The sequence below is a fragment of the Perna viridis genome, chromosome 8 (assembly GCF_037379345.1).
Source record: "Perna viridis isolate PV_CMFRI_1.1 ecotype Kerala chromosome 8, ASM3737934v1, whole genome shotgun sequence".
NCBI lineage: Eukaryota > Metazoa > Mollusca > Bivalvia > Mytilida > Mytilidae > Perna > Perna viridis.
Genome location: NC_142452.1, coordinates 43,144,452 through 43,172,440, shown reverse-complemented (window position 1 = coordinate 43,172,440; position 27,989 = coordinate 43,144,452). Strand labels below are relative to the sequence as shown.

Sequence of the window (27,989 nt, the reverse complement as noted above, 5' to 3'; positions counted from 1 at the left end):
TACGATTTTCAATCTCAAATAGAGAATCTAAATGAAAAAAAAAATAATAATATTAATCAATTAAAATATCAGTGAAATTAAAATTTTCTTCACAATGAGCTAAAAATTATACACTCGAAGGTTACTTTATACACTTAGGCTTTCTGTTTTAAAAAGTTGAAAAGCATACGTAAATGTTTGTCTCTCTCCCCTGTAAAAAATACCCCTTCAAAACAATGTGAAAAGAAAAGAAACATGCGCTCTTTTACTATTTCAGGAAATAAACTAAGGTATACTTTTATATTTGTACTTGCTAGATATGAACAGAACTTAATTACCACACACAGGCGTTTTTGCGACTCATTGTAATGTAATGTCTAATGACTTGGCGAAAGTATTGACCTTTAATACTCTACATTGACTACAAGTACATGTACAACTACAAGCATGTATACGTATCTGTTAAATTTTGCATCAGGGATTTTAATTGAAGTTACTGTCATCCATTACCCCATTTACAAACCCCTGGGTATAATGTTTACCTACTTCTTTTCTTGACAATATGTGCTTGTTCGAAAAGCTTGAACTCCTTGTCAGCTAGCACCGTGTCTTCAATTTTGCTGTGAATTCTCTTTTCTTAACATCTGGGCACTCAAAGAGGTAAAGCGAGATCACAGATGCTACATAGAATCCCAAAAGCTGTCTCATGATTTGTAGTAGCTAGCTTTTTAATCAATAAAAAACCTCTCTTCTTTTACAAGTGTAAAATATATGATATTTTTGCACATGCTTTTTGTAAGTTCATCCATTTTCATCTATATTTTCTTCTGAATAATAATATCTAATTTGAAGTAAGAATATGACTGTCCAGCTCTGTGATAAATACATTTTAGTAAATCCATATTTTTTTGGTGTCGGAACGTGTTGTACATAATTTATGTTGTTGATGATTGGGGTGCGTAAAAGATGGCGCAATAAAAAATAAAATCGAGAAGTTGAAAATAGTATTTCGTTGAATGCTACCTTGCTCTACAAGTTCCCCTTGTTGAAGCCAACTCTGTAACACAAGATCTTTTGACCAGATAATCCTGAACATTTTAAATATCAATTTCTATATTCGAAGATATTAACTATCAATAAATAAGAATTTTTCCATCTCAAAAGATGGACTAATGCTGGTTCAGTATGTCTTCCTGTCATTTAAAATTCCTTCAATTTACCAATTAAATTAAAGTGTGATGTTGTAAAATCCAATAGTATCCTTTGTGAAATACTTTTCCCCAGGAAAAAAAATAATATCAAATTTGATCCAGGGATATTTCATAATACATGTAGTTTTCCATGTTTTCCATGGCTATCAGATTGTTTCCATGCTCAACTATATGATGATTAAACACACAAGTTTGTGAAAGGATTTTATTTAGGGGTATTATTAAAAAAGTGGGGCTTATTTATTTGTTGGGTAAAAAGAGGTCACAGTGTTATAGGTGTTAACAATTTGGATAGTTTTTTATATGAAATGTTATTATACCCCATGCAACGAAGTTGCAAAGGGTAAAATGTTTTTGACCCAGCTATCCATCCGTCTGTCAGTCTATCATCAGTTTTCTGGACTTTTTTTCTTAATGCTTGCAGATATTGACATGTTTTTGGTATATAAATTCACCATGATAAGTTACAGATTAAGTTTAATTTTCGTTTTGCTCTGATGATTTTTATCAAAATTACTGGCCTTGAACTTTACAAAATTCACAGAAATAACAGTAAAAATTCACCATGGTAAGTTACATGACAAGGCTGCAGTTGGTTATGCTCCAATGATTTTTACCAAAATTATGGGCCTTGAACTGAACTAAATTCACAGAAATATCCGTTTTTCTGACTTTTTTTTCTAAATGCTTGCGGATTATGACATTTTTTTTTTGTATATAAATTCACTATGATAAGTTATAGGTCCAGATATTAATAAGTATATATCCTGGATGATATTTCATGGGTTGTTTTACACATAGTTTTTCATCCAGGATATTATGTAATTGATAAATATCATCCATTTTATCAAGAGCATGAATTATTTTCACTATTCATATGTGAAGTATATTCAGGATATTATTTAATAGTATGAAATAATATCCTGTGTACAATAATGACTACCTCTAGCTTTTTCATAATAAATTATAGTAAATATTATTGTTCAAGTAGTGGAAACAATCTAATAGGAATGGAAAACTTTCCACAGTGAAATGATTTCCACAGGATAAAATTTGATTTGGATAGTAATATGTTTTACAATGTAACACTGAAAATGAGAACATGTTTTGTTGTATGTAATGCAGTTACATTTGCCCCAAACTAAAAAAAAAAATCTCACTAGGTTTATATAGCTGTAAAGTGTTTGAGCTACATGTAGTTTTATTAAAAGTAATTCTTACTCTTAAGAAGTAATTAACTCTCTTGAGAGGCTTGATCCAAATACATTTATAAAGTTCAAAGTTAATTAATTCAAATCAATGACCTGCTAAGGACACAATAACAATACCATATTTGACTAGGGGGAAAAATACATGTATATGCAATTGTGTACATACTTATGTTTATAAAGTATGAATATATTTTTTTGTATAATGGTGCCTTTGAAAAGAAAAATGTACGTGAAGTTGATATTTTAACCATTCAGAACTATTTTGTATTCTTCCTAAATCATAGGACATCCTAGTTATCCAAGACCCAATGCTGATAGGCATACAAGTACAGTATTGTCGTGAGATAATCAATAAAATAATATAATCATTGACCAGAACTCAACACTGCAGTTTAAAGGAAAGCAGAAAACACATTTTTAAATAAAATTGTAAAATTTAACCATAAACCTTCTTATGGAGATGTTTGTAATTACAAATCAGATGGATCCACAATTTGTTAAATCAAAATAAGTACCCACTCCCTTGCAATTGAGAGAGGGCGGTATAAAAATATACATGTACCTGTAAATGACAGAATTTGCAAATCATGCAATGCAAACCAAATTGAAGGTGCTTACAATCAGTATGGACAAGTGTTTATTTGTAAAATAAAAAAAAAGCATGTCAAATTTTAATTCATTTACAGAAAATAACATTACATTAATATTTAAGGTGGATCATACCCATTACACGGCACAGTCTTTTCTCTCATCTAGCAAAGTCATTCCGACACATATATATATATATGTATATATACACAACGTCTCAGAATGTGACGACTCTATTTGCTACACTGGTCCATAGGGATCAAATTGATACAGGGAAGATAACGTAAACTTATAGAAGGGTCTGAAAAATTACCAACGATGTTAGAACTGTCAAATTTGTGATGCAAATTTTTGGTCGTTCCCTCCGCGAGACTCGAACTCGTACCGCTCGTACTACGTGTACTAAGTTACAGCCCTAGATTAATCCTACGAGGAGGAATGACCCGGCCAGCGAAAGCTATATTTTTATATAGCCTAGCTGGCTGAGTGGTCTAGGGAGCTGGATTTAGTGCAGGCGGTGTTGCCATAGATGTCACAGAGGTACGAGTTGACATCTATGGTAACACCGCCTGCACTAAATCCAGCTCCCTAGACCACTCGGCCAGCTAGGCTATATAAAATATAGCATTCGCTGGCCGGGTCATTCCTCCTCGTAGGATTAATCTAGGGCTGTAACTTAGTACACGATGTATGGTAGTACGGGACAGTTCATCTAGGTGTTATTATGTTGGATAGAGGATCAAATTATATATATATGTTCTATTATCTACTAGTGTTTGAAGTGATGTAAAAATAATATACATGCATTTAAATAACTTCAAATGATAGTTTTACATAAAAATTAGAATTGCAAAATAAAAAAAACAACATTTAAATAAAGAAAAACCCTTTTTCTAAGGGGAGATAATTGGTGAGAAAATGTTCTATTGAAATGTTAAGGTATTGTAGTCTTTTTAATATTGCAAGAAATGTCAGTCTAGTATATGTATTCTTTGTATAAAGTTATAAAAAAATTTGTCAGCAATTTTATTCAGAAGTTTGCGAAATATTGAAAATTCCCCACAGAATCCATATAAAATGTAATTAGATATTGGCTTTAATAAGGCTCAGTTATCTCAAAATTAAGTACGGTGACCTATGTTTTATATATTAAAACACTCAAAGTTTTCTATAAGGAAAATTAGGAAAATTTATCTACTAGAAATATTAAGAACATCTTCCTTAACAGCAGTTCAAAAATGACTCTTAAGGCTACTATTGATTATGTAAATCATTGTTTAGCCCTTACTGATTCAGTGTAAATACTTTTGTATTCAAAATTAGTCGCCACCACTCATGGTGTATATGCAGTTTTCCTCTTTATAACCATTGTGTCTATTTGGTCTTGTATCATGACTAATTATTGTGAATATGTTGGTACAATAAAATGTTTATATTTGTATTTGTAGTAAAGTCATGTTAAGTCATATGTTCATAATGTTATAAACAAAATAAAAAAAAAATTGTAATAGAAAATTTCAAACCTGTGCAAGATGGAGTAAGGAATAAAGAAATTTGCTAATGAACAAGTTGGGAAATTGGGAACAGTTGCATTATTCAAAAACAGATTCATAAAAGAAAAGTAACTTGATCATTATCAAGAATTTTGATTTAATAAAATGTTATAAATCCTTTACAATCGGTTTCCATTCCTTAGAAATAGAGAGAGGTCATTATAAGAAAAAGAAACAGTGAGTTGAGAGAAAATGCATTATGTGTGATGCTGATTGCATGGAAGATGAAATTCATTTTCTACTTGCATGTAAAAAGTATTAAAATTATAGACAAACATTCTTGAACATTTTAGACAACTGTTGTTCAAATTTCACCTTTTTATCACAATGAGATAAATTGATTTAGTTAATGATAAATGAAATTGAGTATGTTATCAACCAACTTTCAAACTTCATGCATTTATCTACATAAGTAAGAAGTGATCCCAAAAATTCCTGTAATAACCATGCTCTTATGTAATATTGTCAGAAAATTTTTCTTTTTTTTCTTTTCATTTTTATTGGTTCAGCTGCAATTTTATTGTACATGTATATGCTAACTATTTGCAATTATATATGCCAGAAATGGCAGGAGATTGGTTTTAATAAATTATTCTATTCTATGGGTCTGCCTTTTCCTGCATAGGACTAGGTGTCATAATTTATTTTCTGTTATTTACAATGTAAATTCAAACTCTCAGTGATTCAAAGGTCAAATGTAAGATTCATAGTGAATCATTTGATTTCTATAATGAGGACTTGGACTTCTGTAAATGTACAAAAAAAAATGTATACTGTGGTAATAGTATATGTGCAGTAAAACTTCTCTAAAGCGAACCCCTTTCTTTCTGTAGAATTTGGTCGGTTAGGATAGGTATACAATTTATCCAGGTTCAAAATACATTTAAACTGACACGATTGGACTTCAAAACTTGTCTGGTCTAGGCAGGTTTTCAGTTAATTCAGGGTCGATTTAGACAGGTTTTTGGTTAATTCAGGGTTTGGTTTAGACAGGTCTCATTATACTAGTATTTTCTATTCTACATACAGGTTCATTAGCAATAGTGCAAAATCCTTCCTAAGAAATGGAGACTTCATAAGATTAGACATCAAATTGAAACTCAGGTCATTTTCAACATCAACTCCAAGTAAGCAGTTTTGGAAAGGCAGTAAATTGGTGATTGGTGCAGCAGGATTTTGTGGATGTGGTGCTGTAGCTTTAAGAAACATTCCAAGTGTACAGTGCAAAAGTCCTATTATCAGATCTCGACTAGATCATCTTAGCAATAAAACAGAGGGTGAAGAAGCTAAATTTGACTGGAAGAATTTTTTTTCTCTTTTAGTTCCTGAGCTAGGATATTTGATAGCAGCAATACTTGTAAGTTTCAACTGATTAGCCTGGATTCATAATTGATGTTCAAAACTTTTTTTGAACTAATATAATCAACAGGTCTATATAACTTCATAAGAATGTCATGGCCAAAGACTCATGAATTTAAATAAAAAAAATACTTTTATGCTACTATAATAAAGCTTATAACATCAGAATTTAACTGCATCTAATAGGCTTTGTGCCATCCTGTTAACCAAGTGAAATACTTTGAAACTCATGAAAGTTTTGGGAAAAAAAAATCTAAAAAATTAAACCTTTAGTTACAATATATGAATCCATTCTCAATACACACTGGAGCTTATTGTCACACCTGAAAATGTGCATATCAAGGAAGCTGAGGTGGGAGGGGGTTGTTCCAGTATGTAAATTAATTAAAAAAGAGTGTTTTTTGTCCTAATTGTGCAAAACATGAACAAAATTTGCAAACATTTCCAATGAAAGGGGAAGGGGGGCTAGCCTAGGATCCACCACTGCATAACACATCATGAAACATGTTATATGGCATCAGGAATTACATATTTAGTACATTCATGTAAATGGGTATCTTATGTTAAATATTACTTTTCCTGTATGAAAAAATGTTTTCCATGCTAAATGATTCCTTCCAGAGTGCTCTTGCAGCTGCATTTATAAACATCAGAATTCCAGTATTGTTGGGTGATTTGGTGAATGTGATATCAAGTTCCTCCAGAGATGAGCTGAAAAATGTTTTAGAAGAAATAAAGAAACCAGCAATCAAGTTAATTCAGTATTACAGTCTCCAGGTAAAGTACATTTTACATGGTTTGTACTTAATCATGACATTGTATAGTGAATACTCTTGTATGAACTCTTTTCACACTGACATATTTTTTATCAAAGTTCATACTTGTGAATATACACTCAGTTATAGGGATTAGGCCAAAAATTAAAATGTCTGTTTCCTGCTACCCTACCTACCCTAGTTTTCTATGCTAACCTAAAAAAGGGCCATATTGGCTCAGACACCTTTATGTCTAGATTGTTTCCTCTACAACTCAAAGTAAAATGTTGGTGAAATATAAAATAATTTCCCTACGTTATTTACCATCTTTAAAGTGACCTACCTTTTTTTTTCTTGCTGGTGGCAAGAAACAATACAATTATTTTTTTGGCCTTAGTGGGGCCTTGTGCCTTTTATTTTATACTTGCTGAAATTGTCCCATTAAAATAAAAAAAAAAAAATTTACAAAGAATATATAAAAGAGTTGCATTGAAGTTCTCCATGTTCCGATGATAATTTGAAATGGCCTATTCTCAAAATTTAATCCCAATCACTGTACCATGTAAACATTATGTACACTTACAGTGTGTTACTCATACAGTAAAACCTATCTAAACAAAACCCCTTATAATATACAGATTTCGTTCAATGTAGAATGCTGTATGGTTTACACAGGTTCAAAATGCATTGATACTTACCATACTTACTGAAAAACTTACCATACCTACTGAAAACTTACCATACCTACTGAAAACGTAACATACTTACTGAAAAACTTACCATACCTACTGAAAACTTACCATACCTACTGAAAACTTACCATACTTACTGAAAAACTTACCATACTTACTGAAAACTTACCATACTTACTGAAAAACTTACTATACCTACTGAAAACTTAACAAACTTACTGATAAATTTACCATACCTACTGAAAACTTACCATACTTACTGAAAAACTTACCATACTTACTGATAAACTTACCATACTTACTGAAAACTTACCATACCTACTGATAAACTTACCATACCTACTGAAAAACTTACCATACTTACTGATTAGAGTTTTCAGAAAATATCTTATTTTGATACATTTCTGGTTTATTTAAGGTTCAGCTTCTATAGATTTCACTGTAATTTTCTGGAAAGATTTTATAAATTAAATGGCTACAGCTGTCTAAATTTTGTGAAATAAATATTAATTGTGAGGTACTCATTTTTCCCTTTTAACAGTACATATTGATGAGTAATCAAATGGCACCAATAAATGTACAACATCACTAACTAATTTACTGTCATTCTTAAAACAACAATGATGATTGGGGGTTGTTAACGACCTTGAATACCCATACAGATCTCTCAGGGTCAATGTTAGTATATTAGTACAACCAACTGGTGTTGGTAGAGGAGCCCAGCCTTCGGGACACTTGACCAAAGAACTTGGTCAGAGTATGTCTTACTAGTGGCTGGCTGCTGTGTAGATGCTCTAACCTGCTCTGGGTCTGGGAGCGTTTCCCCACTCTAACTGTCTTGGAAGTATGTCTACTGAAAGGTGTTAAAAACCACAAAAAACTCTTTTTCTCCTTATGTTTGTTAGTAAACATGAAACTTAATTGTAGTTACAACTTCTTTAACCATTAAATGGAATTATAAGAAATTTATACATAAAAAGTATAAAGTTTTATAGGCTGTTCCATGGAAATATATAAAGTTAGGAAGCCACCCATAGAAGTTCTAGTGATGTTTTGTAGTAAAATTTATATTTTGTCTAGAGACATGAACCCCCACCCATATACAAAGAATAAAACAGACCTCTCACCTGTCCATGTTTTACTGGAACAACCCTAAAATGAAGCAAATGCTTGCTAGGGGAGATCATTCAACTTAATATTTTTTAGGTTCAAAGTCAAAGAGTATTGGATGTATCCCCTTTGTGGGACTTTTACATAAATTTGAATGAATACTAGTTATTTAATCTTTTTTTTTACTTATAAGATACACATGACATATAAGCAAACCAAAATAAAGATTTTAAAGCTTTCCTGCAATGTTCTTCATTAATGTGTTAAAAGAACAATTTGTTTTCTTTAACAGGGAATATTAACATTTTCATACATATCATTGCTTACAACTGTTGGAGAGAATGTTGCCAACAATCTCCGTAGACAACTTTTTGAAGCCTATCTGGAACAAGATATTGAGTTTTTCGACAAAAATAAAACTGGAGAGCTGATTGACAGGTGGGTATCTCTCAATGTGTGTCATATTAGAACATTGCTGAGTTGGCTGAGTTAGTAATGCCATAGGGTGATTGCAAAATTTCCCCACAAAAATTTAGTTCAACACTTAAATTTTTATTGGAAAGTGTTGCATTTACCGCATGGAAGAACTGCCTTAGCCTGATACAATAAAATAATACAAACAAGTCTTTTGTACAAAATAGGTTGGACCTTTCCTTTTGCAATACAAAGCAAGACTAAGGTGCGGACAGTTTTCTTCTCAAAGGGGGGGGACTGGGAATTTATTGTGAGTTAGTTTTTTTTGTTTTGCCGCAAGCCTGCAATAATCAATTATTTTTAGCAGCAGCTGGAGTTAAAATTTTTAATTGAAAATCTACATTGTAAAGTAATGGAAGAAATATTAAATTATAGTATTTTTTGCTGTCCATAGCTGAGTAAAAAAAATTTTGCTCAAATATGGAATAATTATTGCTATTTTTATTAAATTCCAGCCCATCCCTCAATATTAAAATGATAATGCCTAAGTGTTGAATCATATTCACAAGTCATTCTGAGAATCAATTCATGGTCTTAAATTTTATTCACCAAAGTACCTATTATCATCTACCTGAAATATCAAAGGTTATTAACACTGAATTCTTAGCACTTCCTTGAAATACAAAAGTTTAAGTGTGTCAATAGTTGTCATCAACTGCTCATTAAGTAAGATTTTATATACCGGTGCATCATCTTGTATGTACTGGATGTTTACAAGTTGTAAATATTGCCTTACGGAAGTTTGTAGGTCATTTTCTGCCACTTCTGTCAGATTTTCAAACTCGACTGTTTTTTTCCATTTCAAAGCATTAATATTTTTTGCTTAGTGACTCCCACTTTTCTTTTCATTATTTCATTAAACACGCATTAAAATGTTATTTGGGAAGATTTTTTTAAAATGAAATCCTTGTTATTTCTTCAGTATTTTAATAGATAAAACCTACTAAGATAAACCTATGGAAAATCTAGAAAAATTCTTTTCCCGGTAAAGTTTCAAATGCTTATATCTGAAAAAAAACAAGCACAATGACACCTCCAATTTTTCTTCTAATATTGTTCTAGAATGAAAGATTTAGAAAAATTTCACATCCCTTTGAAACATTGTTGTTGGTAAATAGAGCAGTAAACATTCTTCAGGTCATCAGCTCCATTGCCATTTCTCATGGAAACCAATGAGTAAAGGAGAGATTTTCATGTTTACCTTCTTATTGCCCCCACCCACTAAAAATATGATGAGGATGGTGTATTGTTTATAGCCAGATAAATAAATAGGGAGGTACTTATTTTGTATTTATCTTTTTGGTATGGTAATAAAATGGGTATAGGCTGTCAAAATTGAAATAATGGGCTTTAGAACCAAGAATTAATTTTGTCAGTAGTTAGCCAAACGCTTTTCAATGATTAATTTTTTCTCCCTTTTTGTAGGCTGACCTCGGATGTTCAAGATTTCAAAAGTTCATTTAAACTATGTATATCCTCTGGTTTGAGAGCAGTGGCACAGGTAATATATTATTCCTAAATTTAAGTTGTAGTTGTTTGCCCTTTCTGCACCTACATGATTCTTAAAAATATCTCTACTGAAAAGCTTTATCTCATTTTTTAGCAATTTTTTTTATATCTTTGACAAGGTATTAACACTGATATTGATTATTTTAAATCCAAATTGTGGATTCTGAATAGCAAAATAAGGTTTATTTTTCTGTCTATTTATATACCCACAGATGTAATTCTGATTATTGTCTGATGATCAAAGCTTCAACATCAAAGGTCAGTTTCAGAATTAAGATATATGTGTTACTTAAAACTTTATTTTCGCTTCAGACAATAGGTTGTGTTGGCACCATGTACAGTGTGTCCCCCAAACTGACTGGGCTGATGGTGACTGTGGTCCCTGCTATCATAGGGACCGGTACGGTGATGGGATCTGGACTCAGGAAAATGTCTAAAGAGGCACAAAATCAGGTAGGAGGGGTAATTTTATTTAAAGTAGATGATTATGATATTATAATTCATGGGTAGTGATTTATTTTGTAAGAACGAAATTCTGCATTTAGTACCCTTTGCATTTATAGATAGAAAAAAGATGAAAAACTTGCAGTACATTATATATTGGACACTTTTCCACATTTCTGCTTCACTGTTGCAATACACTACAATTGGGCCATGTGTAGAATGAAAACTTGGTACTTGGTATATGTATCTCTTCAATTTTATTTCAAAATTACAACAATTTTGATATTTTAATCAACATATATATATAGCAGGTCTTTGTATAAATATAAGGTGTTAACCTCATTAGTATTTTCATTCTAAGATGCATTTAACTTCAACATAAATACAAACAAGTGCTGTCTTTAAAAACAGGTAGCAGACGCAGTAAAAATTTTCTTCTTTTTATTTCTAGGTTTCTACATTTCTTTCCAGAAAATAACAAATGTTACACAATTACACATTTTCAATACAGTTTTATTTTAACGGCTTTAAGTGATCAGTATTTGGCCAATCGGGAAACGAAATTGTGATCAGATAATTGGCCCTTCCATAGAAGATCGTCCTTAAGGTCAAAGGGTGAAAAGCGAAACTATATTGACTGCATCAGAAAAACAAATAAGCAAAAACAAATGTTGGTACAGATTATACTTACTGTTTTGCTACGAGTATTTATTTCAAATTTTAGCTACAGTAAAAACCTGTATAAACTGAACCCTGAATAAACTGGGTACCTGTCTAAACTAGACATCTATTAAAGTCTGTTTATTCCAGTTCCAACGCAATTTGAACCTGTTGAAAATATAATATTTGCCTACATGTTAATTTAGAAATACCACTTAGAAATACCTTTAGTTCAAAAAGTGGTTCTGTTAGATCAAGTTTCACTCTACATCTCTGTTTTCCAGTTATCAAAATCAACAGCTGTCGCGGATGAAGCAATTGGTAACATAAGAACAGTCAGAGCATTTGCAATGGAACCTAAGGAGAAGGAGTAAGTCTTATGTTTCACAAGGATAGTTGAATTTTTATCTTGTGTCAGCCATTGTAAAATATATTTCATTTCATGTTGTTATACCCTGCCACACAAGGTATTATGTGGTACCCTCCAAAAAGTTGCATGTCTGTCTGTCCCTCATCCATCTCAGTTTAAAACAACATTGTTCCTATGACATCAAAATGTATTTTAGAGGCAATTCTTTAAATAGGGAGCAAATGAATGTTGAGGTATCTTCTTTCCATTAAAAAATTGTACTCTTTATACTCATATACATGTACATAGTTTCTATGAAAGTGTTTTTTACATGCAGTTGTTGATCCTTGATGCTCCAGGGCAGCAAATTTGAGGGACTTAGTAGTATAATCTGTCTGTTTGCCTGTCTGTCTGTTCTTTATGATTACGTGTAGTGAACTTAACTTCTCTAAGACTGACTATATATATTAGATTTGATTGGTTTTTAATTACTGATGGAAATGCAGTCTAAAGAATACAAACTTTTACAAGGAAATTACACTTAAGTAGTACTCCAGCTAAGAATCATGCAAAATATGATACATGGTTGGAAAGCCTACTTATTTTTATTTTTGATATTTTGTTTAAAATGCTTTAGTAAACAAAAATTAAAATTTGGTTTTTCATATAACACATGCTCATAGGAGATAAAAATTGTATAGAATGGACTGTATAATTCAAAATTAAGGGTGATAATTCTGTGAATGGCACTCAAATACAATAGAATCTATTGGATTTTCAATGTTGATTATCTCCTAAGAGCAGGCAGACTTGAATGAATAATTACACATTTCATAATATAGACCCATAAAACAAGTTGATTACAAAAATAAAAATATGTAGCCTTTTTTTGGGATGTATCACTTTTTTCAGATTTTGCATGATTCTTACAAAGACTGGTACTTTTGTTTTCTTTTGTAGATTATTCAGAAAAGAGGTAGACAAGTCTAGCAGACTAAATGTATGGCTCGGTATTGGGATAGGAGCATTTCAAGGGTTATCTAATATAGCTTTAAATGGTAACCTTTTCTTTGAAACATGTGGGTTATAGAACATGGAGAATAACATACATGATTGGAGTCACTTGCCTTCCTGTGTTTTGAAAACAATCATATCAATTACCCAGTTAAGAGTTCTCATCTTAAAATTTTTGTCAGTGGATGTTTATCTACAATCAATTGATTAGGAATGTGATTAACATATGTTTAATTATTTTTACTCTGTCTTTTGAAAGATTAATCTATTTAAAGCTTTTCAGTATTTTCTTTGCTTAGGCAGAATGAAAATGCATAGGTATAAACTCTCCTGATTTTGGCTGAAGCCTCCCGATATTTAATCATTAATTCCAACATCTCCCATTGCCTTGCTGGTCTCCTGGTAGATCCCAATTTTCGAACTTCAATATTTCATCAGTCTCTATGATGGGGAGAAAAGGGGAGGCCAGGAAGCTAAAAATTTGGACTAAAATAACAGTTATTTTCAAAATTTTAACCTGATTTGGTAATGTATGAAAACAACCTGTCAAGATTTCTTATAAAAAATTTAACAGCTAAAATATGTCTTGGAAATGACACTATGTCAAATCTATCTCTTTCGCAAAAAATTTAAGAGGGAAATTTCCCTATTTTGAGTTTCCAAAGGTCAACAGGTATGCATATGTTGTTATTAACTTCCTGGCCCCAGGCTACAAAAACAAGTTAATTAAATTTGAGAATATTCTTTAATAATTCCAATCTAATTAGCATATACTTTTTTTGTGCCTTATGATTGGTTGTTCACCATTTACGACCTCAGCAAAGACAGTTTTAATTTACAATAGTGCAAATTCAATGTACAATGTAAACAACATGGCTACCATTGCTTCACCAAACACTGTTTTTCCAGAATTAATCGATGTGTAAAATCAGACCATTCACTCACAAACCTGACATAAAAGTATGTCAAACTTTTATTTGTTTTGTGAGTGAATGGTCCGATTTTACACATTAATAAATTCTGAAAAACAGTGTTTACTCCTATAAAATTTTTGATGCCTTTAAATCCATTGATTTTGATTAGAGTTATCATGGAAGTTTAAATATTGAAGTTGTTAAAATTTTGTGGGGCCCAGGTCATGTATAGTACTAAATATAACATTTTTAGGAGGAATTATTATCACCTTTCAGGAATAGTACTAGGTACAATATTTATGGGGGGCAGATTGATGACAAGGGACGAGATGTCTCCCGGTGACCTTATGTCTTTCCTGGTCTGTACCCAAACTATTGAAAGGTTAGTAATATGAAAGGAGAAGTATTTTATGAAATAAGGGAGACTTATTATACAGAATTTTTGAGTTTTGGTCTCACTAATCACTTTTAACGTTTCCATTAGCAAAGTTTTGAAAATAAGACTTTCAAAATCATTATGCTAATGGTACGATGATTGTAGACATTCTTCAAGAAATTTACTTGAATAAATATTACTGAAAATCCACATTTTTTACCTTTCCTGCTAACTGACAGCATGGAGGCAAATTACTCACACATGTATACAATATTCATACACTTTTGTAGTAAATTACAAATATGATTTTAAAGTACACATTCTCAGCTTTATTTTGACTACTTTTAATCAGAATACACACAAATAATGCACTTAAAATGCATAGATCTAGGTTCAGTGTGTTTTTGGTACTATATAGGGGGGTAGGCATTTGACCTGGAAGTGGTTAGTGAGACCTTTCTTTAAAAGATTTATTGTTCTTTTCTTAATTAAAAATGACTACCTGTACATGTATTTATATGTATTTTGATCTTACATTGAATATTCTATGTGTAAATGATGGTATGCATTATACATGTATCTATTCATATTTCTTCAATTTCATACACACCTATGGCTACATGTATAATGTTATATGACTATTCTTACATTTATCCACATGTTATACCATTACAATGTTGATGATTTTCAGGTAAAATGTTGCCTGTATGAAAGGAAACCCCTTTTGTTTTTTATTATTTTTCCTATATTTTGTTTCAGAATCATGATCTTTAGTAAAGCGCTTGTTTTAATGCATCATCCTATTAAAGTAAATTTTAAATGAATACTGTAGATATTAGAATCAATTATTGATTCAGAAAAAAATCTCAATTTACATTAAATGTACTTAATTTATTACTGCAGGTCTTTAGCCCAGCTTTCATTGCTGTTTGGTAATGTTGTCCGTGGCATGAGTGCGGGAGCGAGAGTATTTGAATACATTAACAATAGACCCAGCATTCCACTAACTGGAGGAAAGAAAATACCATTTTATACTCTACGTGGCGATATAGAGTTTAAGAATGTCAGATTTTCTTATCCAACAAGGTCTGAACAGGTTTGTGAGAAATTAAGTAAAGTCCATCAAAGAATCATGCTAAATAAGAAATCAATGACACATTTAAAAAAAAGCACAATTTTTTTATACAACAGCAAAAACTTGGGGTCATATAGTGAAATTAAGTTGTCATTATCATCCTTATCATCCTCGTCATCCTCATTCATAGACATTCAGCATTTGGACAATAGCATAATTATAGGAGTAATGGTTGATCTTTTTAAAATTATAATACAAGGTACCATATCACAAAAAGAAGGCTTAGATTGATTTTGGGGATTGTGACTCTAACCCGTGAGAAATAGTGGACATAAAAAAAAAGCCACCTTGATTATGGTCAAATTCTTATCTTGTTAATTGCAATCAAAACTCAGAGCTTTATTGAGCTTGAATGGTGTGCACAAAATGTTCTGGGTTCAACCTCTGCAGTCTTATGAAGTTGCATCCTATAAGAGATTTTATCATATATTCTGCATGTTTACATCAGTCATTTTGTTGATGGAGTGGACAGTTGTTTTTCATATGAAGTTCTCTAGTGAAAAATATTTGAAGTGCAAAATAATAAAAGAATCCTTTGGCAAAATGAGAGTTAACTTCCCCTCGAAGAAAAATTCAGTGCTTTTTTTTTTAATTTTTATCTGCAAAAAAAAAGAAAAAATATATGAAATGTTTAGTAATTTTTCTATTCTGTGAAATATTCTTAACAATATATTATTCTGTGAAAAAAAATGAGTGGTCTTTTGACCCGTTAATCATCCCTGCATGCCTCATAGGTAGTTAGGTACTTAATGAAAATTATTCTTTCAGCATTACATATTTCATTTTGTCAGATGAAGTTTGCATGAGTTATTTCAAAATAAATGCTGTTTTGTGGTTTCCTTTGTACGTAGAAGGCATAGTCAATATGTTTCAAGTTACTTATAGTACTTCCTATTGCAAATTCATTTACCCTAAAACAAAAAATGAAACCTGAGACAAACAATAATAGACATCAACCAAACAAAACAAAGAAAAAAAAACAGACCAGTTAATAACATAATAAAAAGTTTAAACGTAACCAATGACATGGAAACCTATTATACATTGATTTCAAACTTTTCTCTAGCTTTTATAATATATTTTTTTATGATTTAGGAAGTTTTAAAGGATTTTTCCCTAAAGATCCCAGCAGGAAGAGTTGTGGCCCTTGTTGGATTGTCAGGAGGAGGTATATTAATCTTTTTACTTTTACACAATAAGAATTGTTTCCACAATTTTGAAGTTTACCTAATTCAATGAATGTGACAAATGTTGATTTGAAAACTGAAGGATATTTAAGACTTATAAATAATTGGTGTTTTTTTTTTTGGTGTGAGTTCCCATGTTTTTTTCACAGCAGTTGGTTTAGGAGCATACAAGAATCTCATTGAAAAAATATTAAGTAGCATTCCAGCTGAGAATCATGCAAAAAGTGATACATGGGTGAAAAGTCTACATATATTTATTTTTGATATTTTGTTTAAAATGCTTCAGTAAACAGAAATTAACATTTGGTTTTTCGTATAAACTGTGCTCATAGGAGATAAAAAATGTATAGAATGCACTGTAAAATTCAAAATTAAGGGAGTTATCTCTGTAAATGACACTCAAATACAATAGAATCTACTGGATTTTCAATGTTGATTATCTCCTAAGAGCAGACAGATTTGAATGAATAATTACACATTTCATAATATAGACCCATAAAACAACTTAATTACAAAAATAAAAATATGTAGCCTTTTTTGGGGTGTACCACATTTTTCAGATTTTGCATGATTCTTACAAAGACAGCTACTTAATACCAAGGAAATAGTTTTTCCCCCAAAGTAATAGTACTTTTACAATAACTTCTTCTTGAAGATCTTTATTTTTTTAAAACATATAAATCATATGAATATTTGGGGTTTTTTTATGTTGATTTTGTGCAATATATTACAACCTGTAAAAATTCAGTATGACTGTTGCATTGTTGTTGGAAGTGAGCTACACAGACTGGGAACAGATGTCATACCTCACAATATTAGAAACAATCCAAAGACCAAATACAATAGAAATATGTCAACAAATATCAAGCAAAGAATCAAAATAAGTGCATGAAATTTACTATATTGTGCATACATATTGTTTTATAAGGTATTTACAATGTATTTCTAAAATTGCCTGTATTTGTAATTACAGGCAAGTCAACAGTTGCCTCTTTATTGGAAAGATTTTATGAAGTGAAAGAAGGAGAGATTTGTATCGATGGTACAAATATTAAGAACCTGGATCCTTCTTGGTTGCGAGGGCGAGCCATTGGTTTTATTAATCAGGTAATATCAGGTCAGGGGAGACAATTTTGTATTTTTGGGGCATAAACAGAAAATATGGCATTATCAGCAATTTTGTGGGGTTGGTAGTGTAAACTATACCCATATATCTTTTTCTTGGCATAACCAAACTCTGAATACTGTGGGAGATAGTATAAACTACTATAGATATCATCTAGAATCATATTTTGTCTGTTCTTTTCAACTCAACTCAACAAACGGATGGTATATATTTGATTCACCTTATTACTGTTGAATGAATGATTAATTTTTTTAAATATGGTTTCTAGTTTTCGCCATTTCATCAATTTTCAGTTTATGGAAGCCTAAAATCTGCCAAAAACAACAAGATTGGTAAAAATACCAATTTTCAATGTTAAGTTTGTTATTTACAAAGGTCTTTGCCAAGATATGTGACCCTTTGATATCTTAACTGATTTAGACTCCTTGCAAAGTGTCATTTAGAAATCATAAATAAAAATTTTGGGTTGGGAGCACTCCAAATTGCAAAAATGTTCCCAAAAGTGCTCTATTTTGGCATATTTGCAAGAAAATTCACAGATTTTTCAATCATTGAAAGATGGAATGCTTTTCAATATGGTGAATATTCTAAGTTATTTATTTAACATTGTAAATAACAGAAAAAAAACTTTTCTATATCAAATTTCTAATTTCCAGTCATATAGGCCTTACCTTCATAGCAATTATCTTGGCTCCCAATAAATGGATTGATTTCAAATTTGATGTGTGACTTTATACAAATGGGGCGTATGTTGTTCATGAATTTAGTTGCTGACAAAATCCACTTACAGTTTTGTGGGACTTTGCCACTTTTTAGTTAATGGAAAAAAGTGGAGGTATACCTAGCATGAAAATGCATGCAGCTTCATCTTTATTCTGAATGTTTTAGGAACCAGTATTATTTGCTACAACAGTAATGGAGAATATAAGATATGGCAGACCTGATGCATCTGATGGAGAGGTAACAAGGGTCATAATAGTGGCAGTCCAGGTCAGATAGCAAATCAAGAAATAAAGAAATTTGGAGGTTTTGATTACGAAAAGGAGGGGTATCAGGCTGAAATATGCTTGTTTTCGCACAAATTGAACAAAATTTCCTTACAAAAGGTGGATTCCAATCCCCAAACCTCCCCATGGATTCACCACTGCTGATCATTCACTTTCTGACTGATGACATCTGAAATTTCATTTACCCACGATCTGGGACATATTCATTGACACTTTATTAAAGACTTTTGCTTTTCCTTAAGGTGGTAGAGGTAGGGTTAGGGACATAACTCTTGGAATCAGTGATATGTTTGTATCATATTCAATTTCACCCAAGCTTTTCAAGCTTTCATTTGAAACAGAATGAGATCAATCCACGTTACTTTGATGCCTTTATTAGATTGATATAAAGAGCCTGAATATAAACGTTTCAATGATTTATAAGAGTTGTGTCTCTTACCATAGGTCTACCTCCATAAGTAGACTTGTAAGAGTCTAGGACCTTCCACTTTTAAAAAGTAAATTTTGTCCTTTGCAATATTATTTCTTTTTTGTACTTGGTGCAAAAATCTGGAAATTTCTGTTGGAGATTTTAGTCTGTACCTTACATGATCTGCCCTCTACGCAATAGTTTGGTGAAGGATAAATCGCTCAAATTTATCACCCTGATATTTCACCCTCTTGACTGGATTATTCCCCCTAAATTTTCTGGTACAAATGTATTAACTTTAATACATGTATAACACATCGTGCCCTCACCATCATTTGTTATGCAAGAATACCATACCAAAAAATGTATCAACCTCGACTGTGTCTCTGGCAACATGTTTTCTCTGTGTGGTATTTAAGTGTACACTTAAGGCACTATATATGTAATTATTACACAGAATAGGATACAATATAATACCACTCAATAATTCTAACATTCACTGTTTTTATGCTTGTCAAAAAAAGTCTTCAAAATTTAGTCTCCTGTATTAAATATTTTATAATTGAGAAAAACTATGTTTTGAAGTGGAGCTTCAAGTGTGGTTAGGTGTATGATTGATTAATTGATGATTGGGGTTTAACGGCTGAGCAGCAGTATTTCAGCTATATTCAAGTTAGGTGTATGTGAAGTGTCTTAAGTGTTTGAAGTTCCTGTTTACCGAAAATTGTTATATGAATTAAGAAATGGTATAGATATATATGTACTTTATTAGCATATCTTCTAGTCTTACCCATTCAAAATTATTCCACCATTTCTACTACACAAAAAGATAGCATCGTATGCAGAGAAAAGAAAGTTTCCGAAAACAGATCTAGTAGTGATTAAAGAAGTGCATGTATAACTCTGGTAAATGTTCTTGTGGAAAGCAAAGTGTAAAAGGACTAAAAATTTGTCAAATACAGGAAAAAAATACATGTAAAAGATTCCTTCACTTAGGCCATAAGAATGTTCTCCTATTTGAATTAGGAAGACAGGTAACCTAGAACATCTGGTTTTGGTTTACATAAAAAATCTCAAATTAAGATTTTCCTCAAATCTTCAATTTCAAGTGATTTGATTGGTCAGCATTTGAGTTGAGTAAGAATTTTAGGAAAATCTCAATTTGCAATTCTTTATGAAAATAATTTTTACAATTAAATTTTTTTGTATTTGTAGAAATAATTGCTGGAGTCATATTGCAACTACACAGTGGAGATAAAATAGTTAGCTGTATCTGTGGTTTTTTTTTAAGGTATTAGAAGCAGCTGACTTAGCCAATGCCCATGGCTTTATTCAGGGGTTCCCTCAGGGGTATAATACAGTATTAGGAGAAAGGGGAGTAACTGTTTCTGGAGGACAAAAACAGAGAATAGCAATTGCCAGAGCCTTGATCAAGAACCCCTCAATACTGGTCCTTGATGAAGCTACCAGGTAAAATTTGTAAATATGCAAACTGTAAATGATCATTCCCATCCAGTATAGTTGCAAACAGAAATAGTCAAACGACTATCTGTATTCTGCATTGATTAAAAATATGACTAAACTATAGCTATATTGTCCATTCTACATAAAATTTACTTGTACGGTTTTATAAAGACCACCTATCTTATAATTATACCCCAACTCTCATTAGAGTGGAGGCAATATTACTATCACTTTTTCCTTGAGTCCTTATGTTACACATTTTTGTAACAGATTTCTCAGGTGTAAATTGGAAGAATGCTTAAATATTTGGTATATTGCTATAAACATGTTTAGTGGTAGTATGATAACTTGAACCATGTGTCCCCTATTCATGTTAATTCCTTTTCTACCTCCTGTATATCATAGATGGTTGAGTGGGAGTATTCTTATCAACAGAAACATTCTGAGAAACATAAATGTTTCAAATTCTTTGTGGTGTAAAAATTTGTTGTCTCATGTGCAAATGTGAGCAACTAGGGGTCAGTTTTTTGGGAAGTTCATCCATTTGATGAATATTTATCTACAGGATATCTTATTAAGGTTGAACTAGACTTATCCAGTGAATAACTTCTGTCCAGTGGATACATCTTTTGAACAGCTGTGATATCTATATCATAGTATAAACAGCCAAAAGGATCACACATGAGAATCCACAGGTACGTGAGGGCAGGTCCCTATATGAGTCTCTGGGTGCCCCTCCCACTTTTTTTCTATCTATATGTGTATAGGCTACACATATCAGAAACTGGACGTGGATAATAACTGCAGTTTGATGGTATCTTTTGCATTTGTAATGGTGATCCATGTTGTATAGAAAAAGGGAAAAAAACAACAACAAAAAATAAGTGAAAATTCTATCAGATAGAAAAAATGGGGAGTGGCACCAACTTGCTCATATAGGGACCCATCCTCATGTACCTGTGATGAGAATCATATTAAGGGCAACATATCATCATCATATAATTGAGCCTGAAATTAATATTTATATTATAGTTTGCATATGATTATTGCATGATTATAATTTGATAACCCTATACTGGTATATAATGGACAAATGTGTGCTTTACATAGCTAAAAGTGTTACACATGAGAATCATATTAAGGGAACATATGATGATCACATAATCGAGCCTGAAATGATTAATATTGATGTTATAGTTTACATGATTATTGCATGATTATTATTTGAAAACCATATACTGGTATATCATGAACATACGTAAGCATGCCAATTATTATCATATGATTTCTATTAAGTATTTTATGAATTAAGTGTAAGTATTTGTAAGAATCAGGCAAAATGGAAAAATCAGAAAGATGCATTTCAAAACCTCACTGATATGACAATATAATTTCACTCAAGGATACTTACCATAATTGAAAAGTCCATTATTTGATTTCTGCATCATTGGATTTGCTAATATTTTTTTTCAACAGAAAGTTAGAAAAATGAGGTTTTTGACAGAGTTATCTGCCCTTTAAATGTTCATTTACAATACATTTCAATGAAATTATATCTCAATGCACCAACATGATCTGGAAAATTTTGTTGTTTCCCTTGATTTTGATTGTTCAAATAGTCAAATTACACTGTCAAAGTGATGGGTTTTATCATACCATGTTTCATCCACTGCCTGATTCTTACAAAGACTAACACTTTCGGCTTAAGTATAATTGATGCTTTTTACCAGCAAATGATTTATATTTTCAGTGCACTTGATGCTGAATCAGAGAGAATAGTACAGGAAGCACTGAATAAAGTTATCCAAGGTATGTTTAAATGCAAAATAGAGGAACGACAATGGAAACAATAAATAAATTATTTATTTTTAGCTTTTAGGTATTTTTACAAAAATATTTTTTGTAAATCATGGGTATCCAAGGAAACAAAATGAAGACCAAAACAACTAAAACAATGTACAAAACCCAAATAAAACTCACATAAGACCTCAAACTGAATAAGAAATGAGGACATTAAGAATTTTTAAGGTTATAATGGTGTTGACTACCATATTTTCCAGACTATAAATCAATATTTTTACACAGCAAAGTGTCCGCCTCGACTTATCGTCCACTTCGACTAATATAAGGATTTTTCAAGAAAAAAAAAATGTTCTTCTATGATGCATTTCATTAGATTTGTTTAGTTTCTTTTGATTGCTTTAAGGAGGTAGACCTAGTGTAAGGGACACAACTCTTAAAAATCATTGGAACGTTTGTATTCAGCATTTTACATCAATGTCATGTAAGCATCAAAGTAACTTGGAATAATTTTATTCTGTGTTAAATGAAAGCTTGATAGCCTTTGGTGAAATTGAATACGATACAAACATATCACTGATTTCATAAGTTATGTACCTTACCCTAGGTCTTCATCCTGAATTCAAAATTGTGGGTAAACTCCAATCAACGAGAGTCGTCACTGAAACAGTCAAACCAGTGATTGAACGCGAAGATTATTGATCAGTGCTGCTATACTTTATGAATGAATACGATGATGTGAATAAAAACTTTGAAAGTTTGAAACCATTAAAATATATAAAATGTATAAACAAACTGTAGAAGATATGTTAACAAAACTCTTTTTTAACTGGAAAGACATAATCGAGTGTTCCAGAGCTATTGGTCCTTTAATATGCATATTTATACCCATTTACGGTATGTCGAAACACATTCGCATGTGGCTCAAACTATAATTCAGTTAAGGTGTTATTAAAACGATTGCAACCAAATTTACAGGTAGCAATTATTTTTTATTGTATTTTGTAATACCAGGTAATAATGTTTATTAATTACCGGTTGTAATTATGATCAATTCATCAAAAGAATTTCCCACTTATTTCACACATGGGTGCTTGACATGTTTACAATTTCGTACACCTGACGATCTTAGGAGTTAGAGTCATTGACACGCCATTCAATAAAAATATATGACGAAGTACACTTTAACAGAAACACAAATATTAATTTAAATCAGAAAAGCTATACAAAGTAACATCGCTGGATATGCTATTAAAAACAAACTGCTCAACTGGGATCTCGCTGACACCTACGATATAAATGCGCACATTTGACCCTCCATTTATCAGTGATTGGGATTACCATGCGCCATAGACACATTTCCTCTTAAAATGGTGCATTGAGTGACTAATGTGTTGCATCATGTGCGTGCATTAAGTTTCCATCATTGACAGTAAAAAAGACATAAACGTGTCTTTTAACAATGTTTTTATTAGCTGCAGGGGGATGTTTTGATCACCATGTTTACGAGGGATTTGAAGACCAGGGAATGAAACGGTACTTTGTAGATTTTTTGGATTACATATTCTTGATTGCCTAAGCTTTTGAAAGAACATAAAACATTGTTTTGAAGAATAAAAATAATTTGATAATATCAGAAAAGCGTAGACTGGCGGTCCCATTTGAAATTGAAAATGCCACCAAAGACATTTTTAAGCTGGACCCATGGCAGAAGAAATTATTTTTTTCAAAGCCTAAAAAAATATTAATGATGGTAATTACCAAAATCAAACTGCAGTTGTTGTAGAAACTAACTTGGCAGCTGGACACGATTATGAACTCCCTATTGAAAATATTCATAATGGTGGTGTCATATTATCTGGTCCTGAAGCACCCCCCAAAAAAATCCAGAATCTGATTGCAGCCAAAAAAAAAAAAAATAATAAGACTCTTTCCTATCATTTGTGATAAACTTATTTAATATCAAAGTTAGGGTCTAACTGATGGGGGATCTGTAGACTATGATAAAGCACTGGACAATACATTAGTATATAAACTCTAACAACAGAAAAGAAGTGATTTGATGTGACAATTAATTGACACAATTAATTGTTAACTCTTAATAAACATTTGATCTGCAGTGTAAATTAAAGTTTGTTTATGCTACATTTGGTCTTCAATATCTATGTCTAGCAGGCCTTAGCTGCTATTCCAAATTTTGTCCCATGTTTTTTTTTAGAATGGCCCATTGAAATTGAAAATGTCTCATTGAATTGAAGGGTAAGAGGGCCATAGTCCCATTGGCAAAATTTTAATCCCAATCACTGATTTATCTGCCAAATTCAACTTATTTATGTTTTTTTCATTGATTTTGGTCAAAATTAGGCAATTCGACTTGTACTCCACATCGATTTATAGTCTAGATAATACAGTTAACTTGGTTATTTCTACTACACAAAAAATAACTTCTGATGTAGAAGGGAAACATTTTTAAATTATGCCAGAAATGTAGCAATTTGCAAACCACATTAGTTCCATCCACCATGTGGCACTTAAAATTAAAGAAGAGGAACTCCTCAAAGGCATAAATAGAGGAGGTAAGAAGAAAGTAAAGGTGAAAATTCAACCATTTCAGCTATGAAATAAAATAGATACCTCTGACTAATGCATTCAAGGATTTTTTTTTGTGTAATATGAAAGGCTGAGAAGTTCCAGTTGTGTGGATTGATTAATTGTTGGGGTTTAACGTTGGAGCAGCAATGTTTCAACTATATTCAGACGAGAGTTGTGTGGATAAAACATATTTCAGCTACAGAATGTGTTTAAACTTTTTTGGTGGTGTGTTATCAACTTTACATGGAGGTGTAATCAATCTATTTTGTTTGCTCTCTATGCCTGCCTGATTTTTACATGGAAAAGTGATCTTTTTTTATTTTCTTTCATAGCTTTGCTAATTTTTACATGGAGAAGAAATGTGTTTGTTTTCTATAATTGTCTGCCTGGTTCTTATAATACATGAACATGTAATAAATTTGTCTTACTTTCTGTAATTGTCTGCCTGATTCTTATATGGACATGAATATGTAATCAATTTGTCTTACTTTCTATAATTGTCTGTCTGATTCTTATAACACATGGACACGTAATCAATTTGTCTTACTTTCTATAATTGTCTGCCTGATTCTTATAATACAAGGACATGTAATCAATTTGTCTTACTTTCTATAATTGTCTGCCTGATTCGTATATGGACATGAACATGTAATCAATTTGTCTTACTTTCTATAATTGTCTGTCTGATTCTTATAATACATGGACACGTAATCTATTTGTTTTACTTTCTACCTTTTGCCTGATTCTTATATTGACCTGTTGTAAATTTATTTTGTTTTCTATCTTTGCATGCTTAAGTCTTACATGGACATGTAATCTATTCATTTTGATTTCTATTGGTCGACTTACTCTTGGAATGATATGTCCCGGTAATCTGTTCATTTAACAGATTGATTTTGTTTCTTATCAATTATTGCCTGATTCTTGAATGGACAAGTAATCTGTTCCTTTTGCTTTCCACCACTTGTCTTACTCTTGAATGGAGGTGTAATCTTCATTTTGCTTTCTATCGCTTGCCAGATTCTTGAATGGACATGTAAACTATTTATTTTGCTTTCTATCGCTTGCCAGATTCTTGAATGGACATGTAATCTATTCATTTTGCTTTCTATCGCTTGCCAGATTCTTGAAAGGACATGTAATCTATTCGTTTTGCTTTCTTTTTTTAGGTAGAACAGTACTGATTGTTGCTCATAGATTGAGTACTATACGTGATGCTGATGTTATAGCTGTGATATCTGATGGTAAAGTTGTAGAGGTTGGTAATTGTTCTTGTTTATTATAGAGGGGCTAGAACAGGGAGTCATGTACAGCTTTGTAAATAACAGAATTAATACTTTATTATAAGTGTTGTTTTATTTAATTTTTATTGGTGGAAAATTTGTTGCGATGCTGGAATAAATCAAATACAACGTAAGGGGAAATATTTGTTTATGGCAAATCCTGTGATATTTTATTTTCATGTCACAGTGACTACCACGAATATAGGCAATATTAAAACTGAGAAAACACTTACAGTAACTTATTTAATCAATAATTGGCATAGAATGCATGATCAAATGTTGACTTCTTGCCATTATCATTATAATATATTATTATGACTTGCCAGGGTTTGAAATTAGCAGGGGCCCACTCGAAAATGGCCCTAAAATTTGGTGTGGGCTACTAAACTTTGACTATGATTGTAAAGAACTATATATATACTGACTACCAAAATTTAATCTGTGGACTACCAAACAAAAATGTTAGGCTAAAATCCTGATTGCCTGCAATATTTATAGATGGTGCAGTCTTCAAATATAATTATATTGTTGTGATTATGAATATGCTGTTATGTAGTTTTAATACACATGTACAGCCACAGAAACTTAGTGATTGAATAATTGTATCGAGCTGTTGTCCTTCTTGTTGTCGGCATTGTTGGTGTTGCGTCCTTGTCGTCTGTAGACACTTGGTTTTTATGCAATGTTTAAGTATTGGTTGGTTGATCTTTATAAAATTTTACAACAAGTTTTCAGTCTATCAAATGATTGGAATTTCAATTTATTAACTCCAGTAAAAGCTTACATGGATGTTCATGATATTTTTTTTCATTGTTCTATACCAATAAGGGCAGACTTGGATTGATTTTGAAGGTTATGACCTTATTCATTTAGGAATGAGGGGGAATAATGGGGGGGGGGGCAGAAACAAGCATTTACCTGAAGTGCAGACAATAAGTTAACTATATAGGAAGGTTGGAATTCATGTTTGAGGTTGTGACTGTAACGATTTAGGAATTAAAGGTCAAATAGGGGCCACTTGGATGTTTTCATGGTAAATTCTTATCCTGCATCAAATGTCTTATCTTGATCAAATTTCAATGTTGTATCAATCCTAAATGGTGTACATACTTGCCCCAGCTCTTCAGAATTAAACTGAGTATTATCCACTATACTGTATGTATTTGTCTTGGTCAAATAGTGTGAAAGGACTTCAAAAGAATCTTGTATAATTGCTTAATTATACCCTCACTTCAATGAGTGGATGGTTTATTGGAATTACTTTGTCTATCTTCCGGTCTTTCTGAACTTCCCATTTATCTTAACCCACATTGGATGGATTGATTTTAAAGTTGGTATTGGACATACACTATTAGAGATTTTTGTTGCTGTTCAATTTCAACTTTCTGTTTTGATTGATTACAGTTCAAGTGGGGGTATACCTAGCACATCAATGGATAGCAGTTTATTTATTTATCTCAGCTTGTGAAGTGTTTTATCCATCATGTTTCTGGTTTTAATGGACAGTTTGTAATTAACACTGCTTTCACTTTTGATTACAACTTATTTTTTTTTTAAATTGCAGCAAGGGAACCATGACGAGTTGAAGAAGAAGAAAGGCCTGTATTGGGAACTGATCAAACAGCAGGAAATAGAGGAAGAAATTCAGGAAATGAGAGGACATTTCTTTTAATTTATTGAGAAATAAAAATTATTTTAATTCAAATATATTTTGCTTTGCAAAATTCTCTTCCAAACTGTGAAACAATTCCTTTTTCTACACCTAGCACTCAAAATCATGCTGTGATG

At 31.7% G+C, this 27,989-nt stretch overlaps 1 protein-coding gene across 2 annotated transcripts; it reads left to right on the top strand.

The window, feature by feature from the left end:
• The first annotated feature begins 185 nt into the window (after positions 1–185).
• Positions 186–27,906, top strand: LOC148610626 (mitochondrial potassium channel ATP-binding subunit-like). Of its 2 annotated transcripts, XM_088595840.1 has the most exons (17): positions 186–269; positions 5,572–5,899; positions 6,523–6,678; positions 8,751–8,896; positions 10,358–10,433; positions 10,754–10,894; positions 11,830–11,915; positions 12,855–12,952; positions 14,099–14,204; positions 15,102–15,294; positions 16,429–16,501; positions 17,494–17,627; positions 18,535–18,606; positions 20,354–20,532; positions 22,277–22,335; positions 26,088–26,176; positions 27,766–27,906. In XM_088595840.1, the coding sequence occupies exons 1-17, from the start codon at positions 235–237 to the stop codon at positions 27,871–27,873; spliced, it is 2,079 nt and encodes a 692-aa protein (XP_088451966.1). In that variant the 5' UTR covers positions 186–234; the 3' UTR covers positions 27,874–27,906. The 2 variants fall into 2 exon arrangements, with proteins under 2 accessions (XP_088451966.1, XP_088451967.1); XM_088595841.1 differs by lacking the exon at positions 18,535–18,606 and having other exon boundaries at positions 187–269.
• Positions 27,907–27,989: the final 83 nt, after the last annotated feature.

Bases quoted from the DNA above. Each gene is read 5' to 3' on its own strand.
- LOC148610626 (XM_088595840.1), top strand. From the start codon at position 235: ATGCGCTCTTTTACTATTTCAGGAAATAAACTAAG. The intron at 14,205-15,101 runs GTTAGTAATATG...TTATTACTGCAG, and splicing joins TGTACCCAAACTATTGAAAG to GTCTTTAGCCCAGCTTTCAT. The intron at 17,628-18,534 runs GTAATATCAGGT...TGAATGTTTTAG, and splicing joins CCATTGGTTTTATTAATCAG to GAACCAGTATTATTTGCTAC.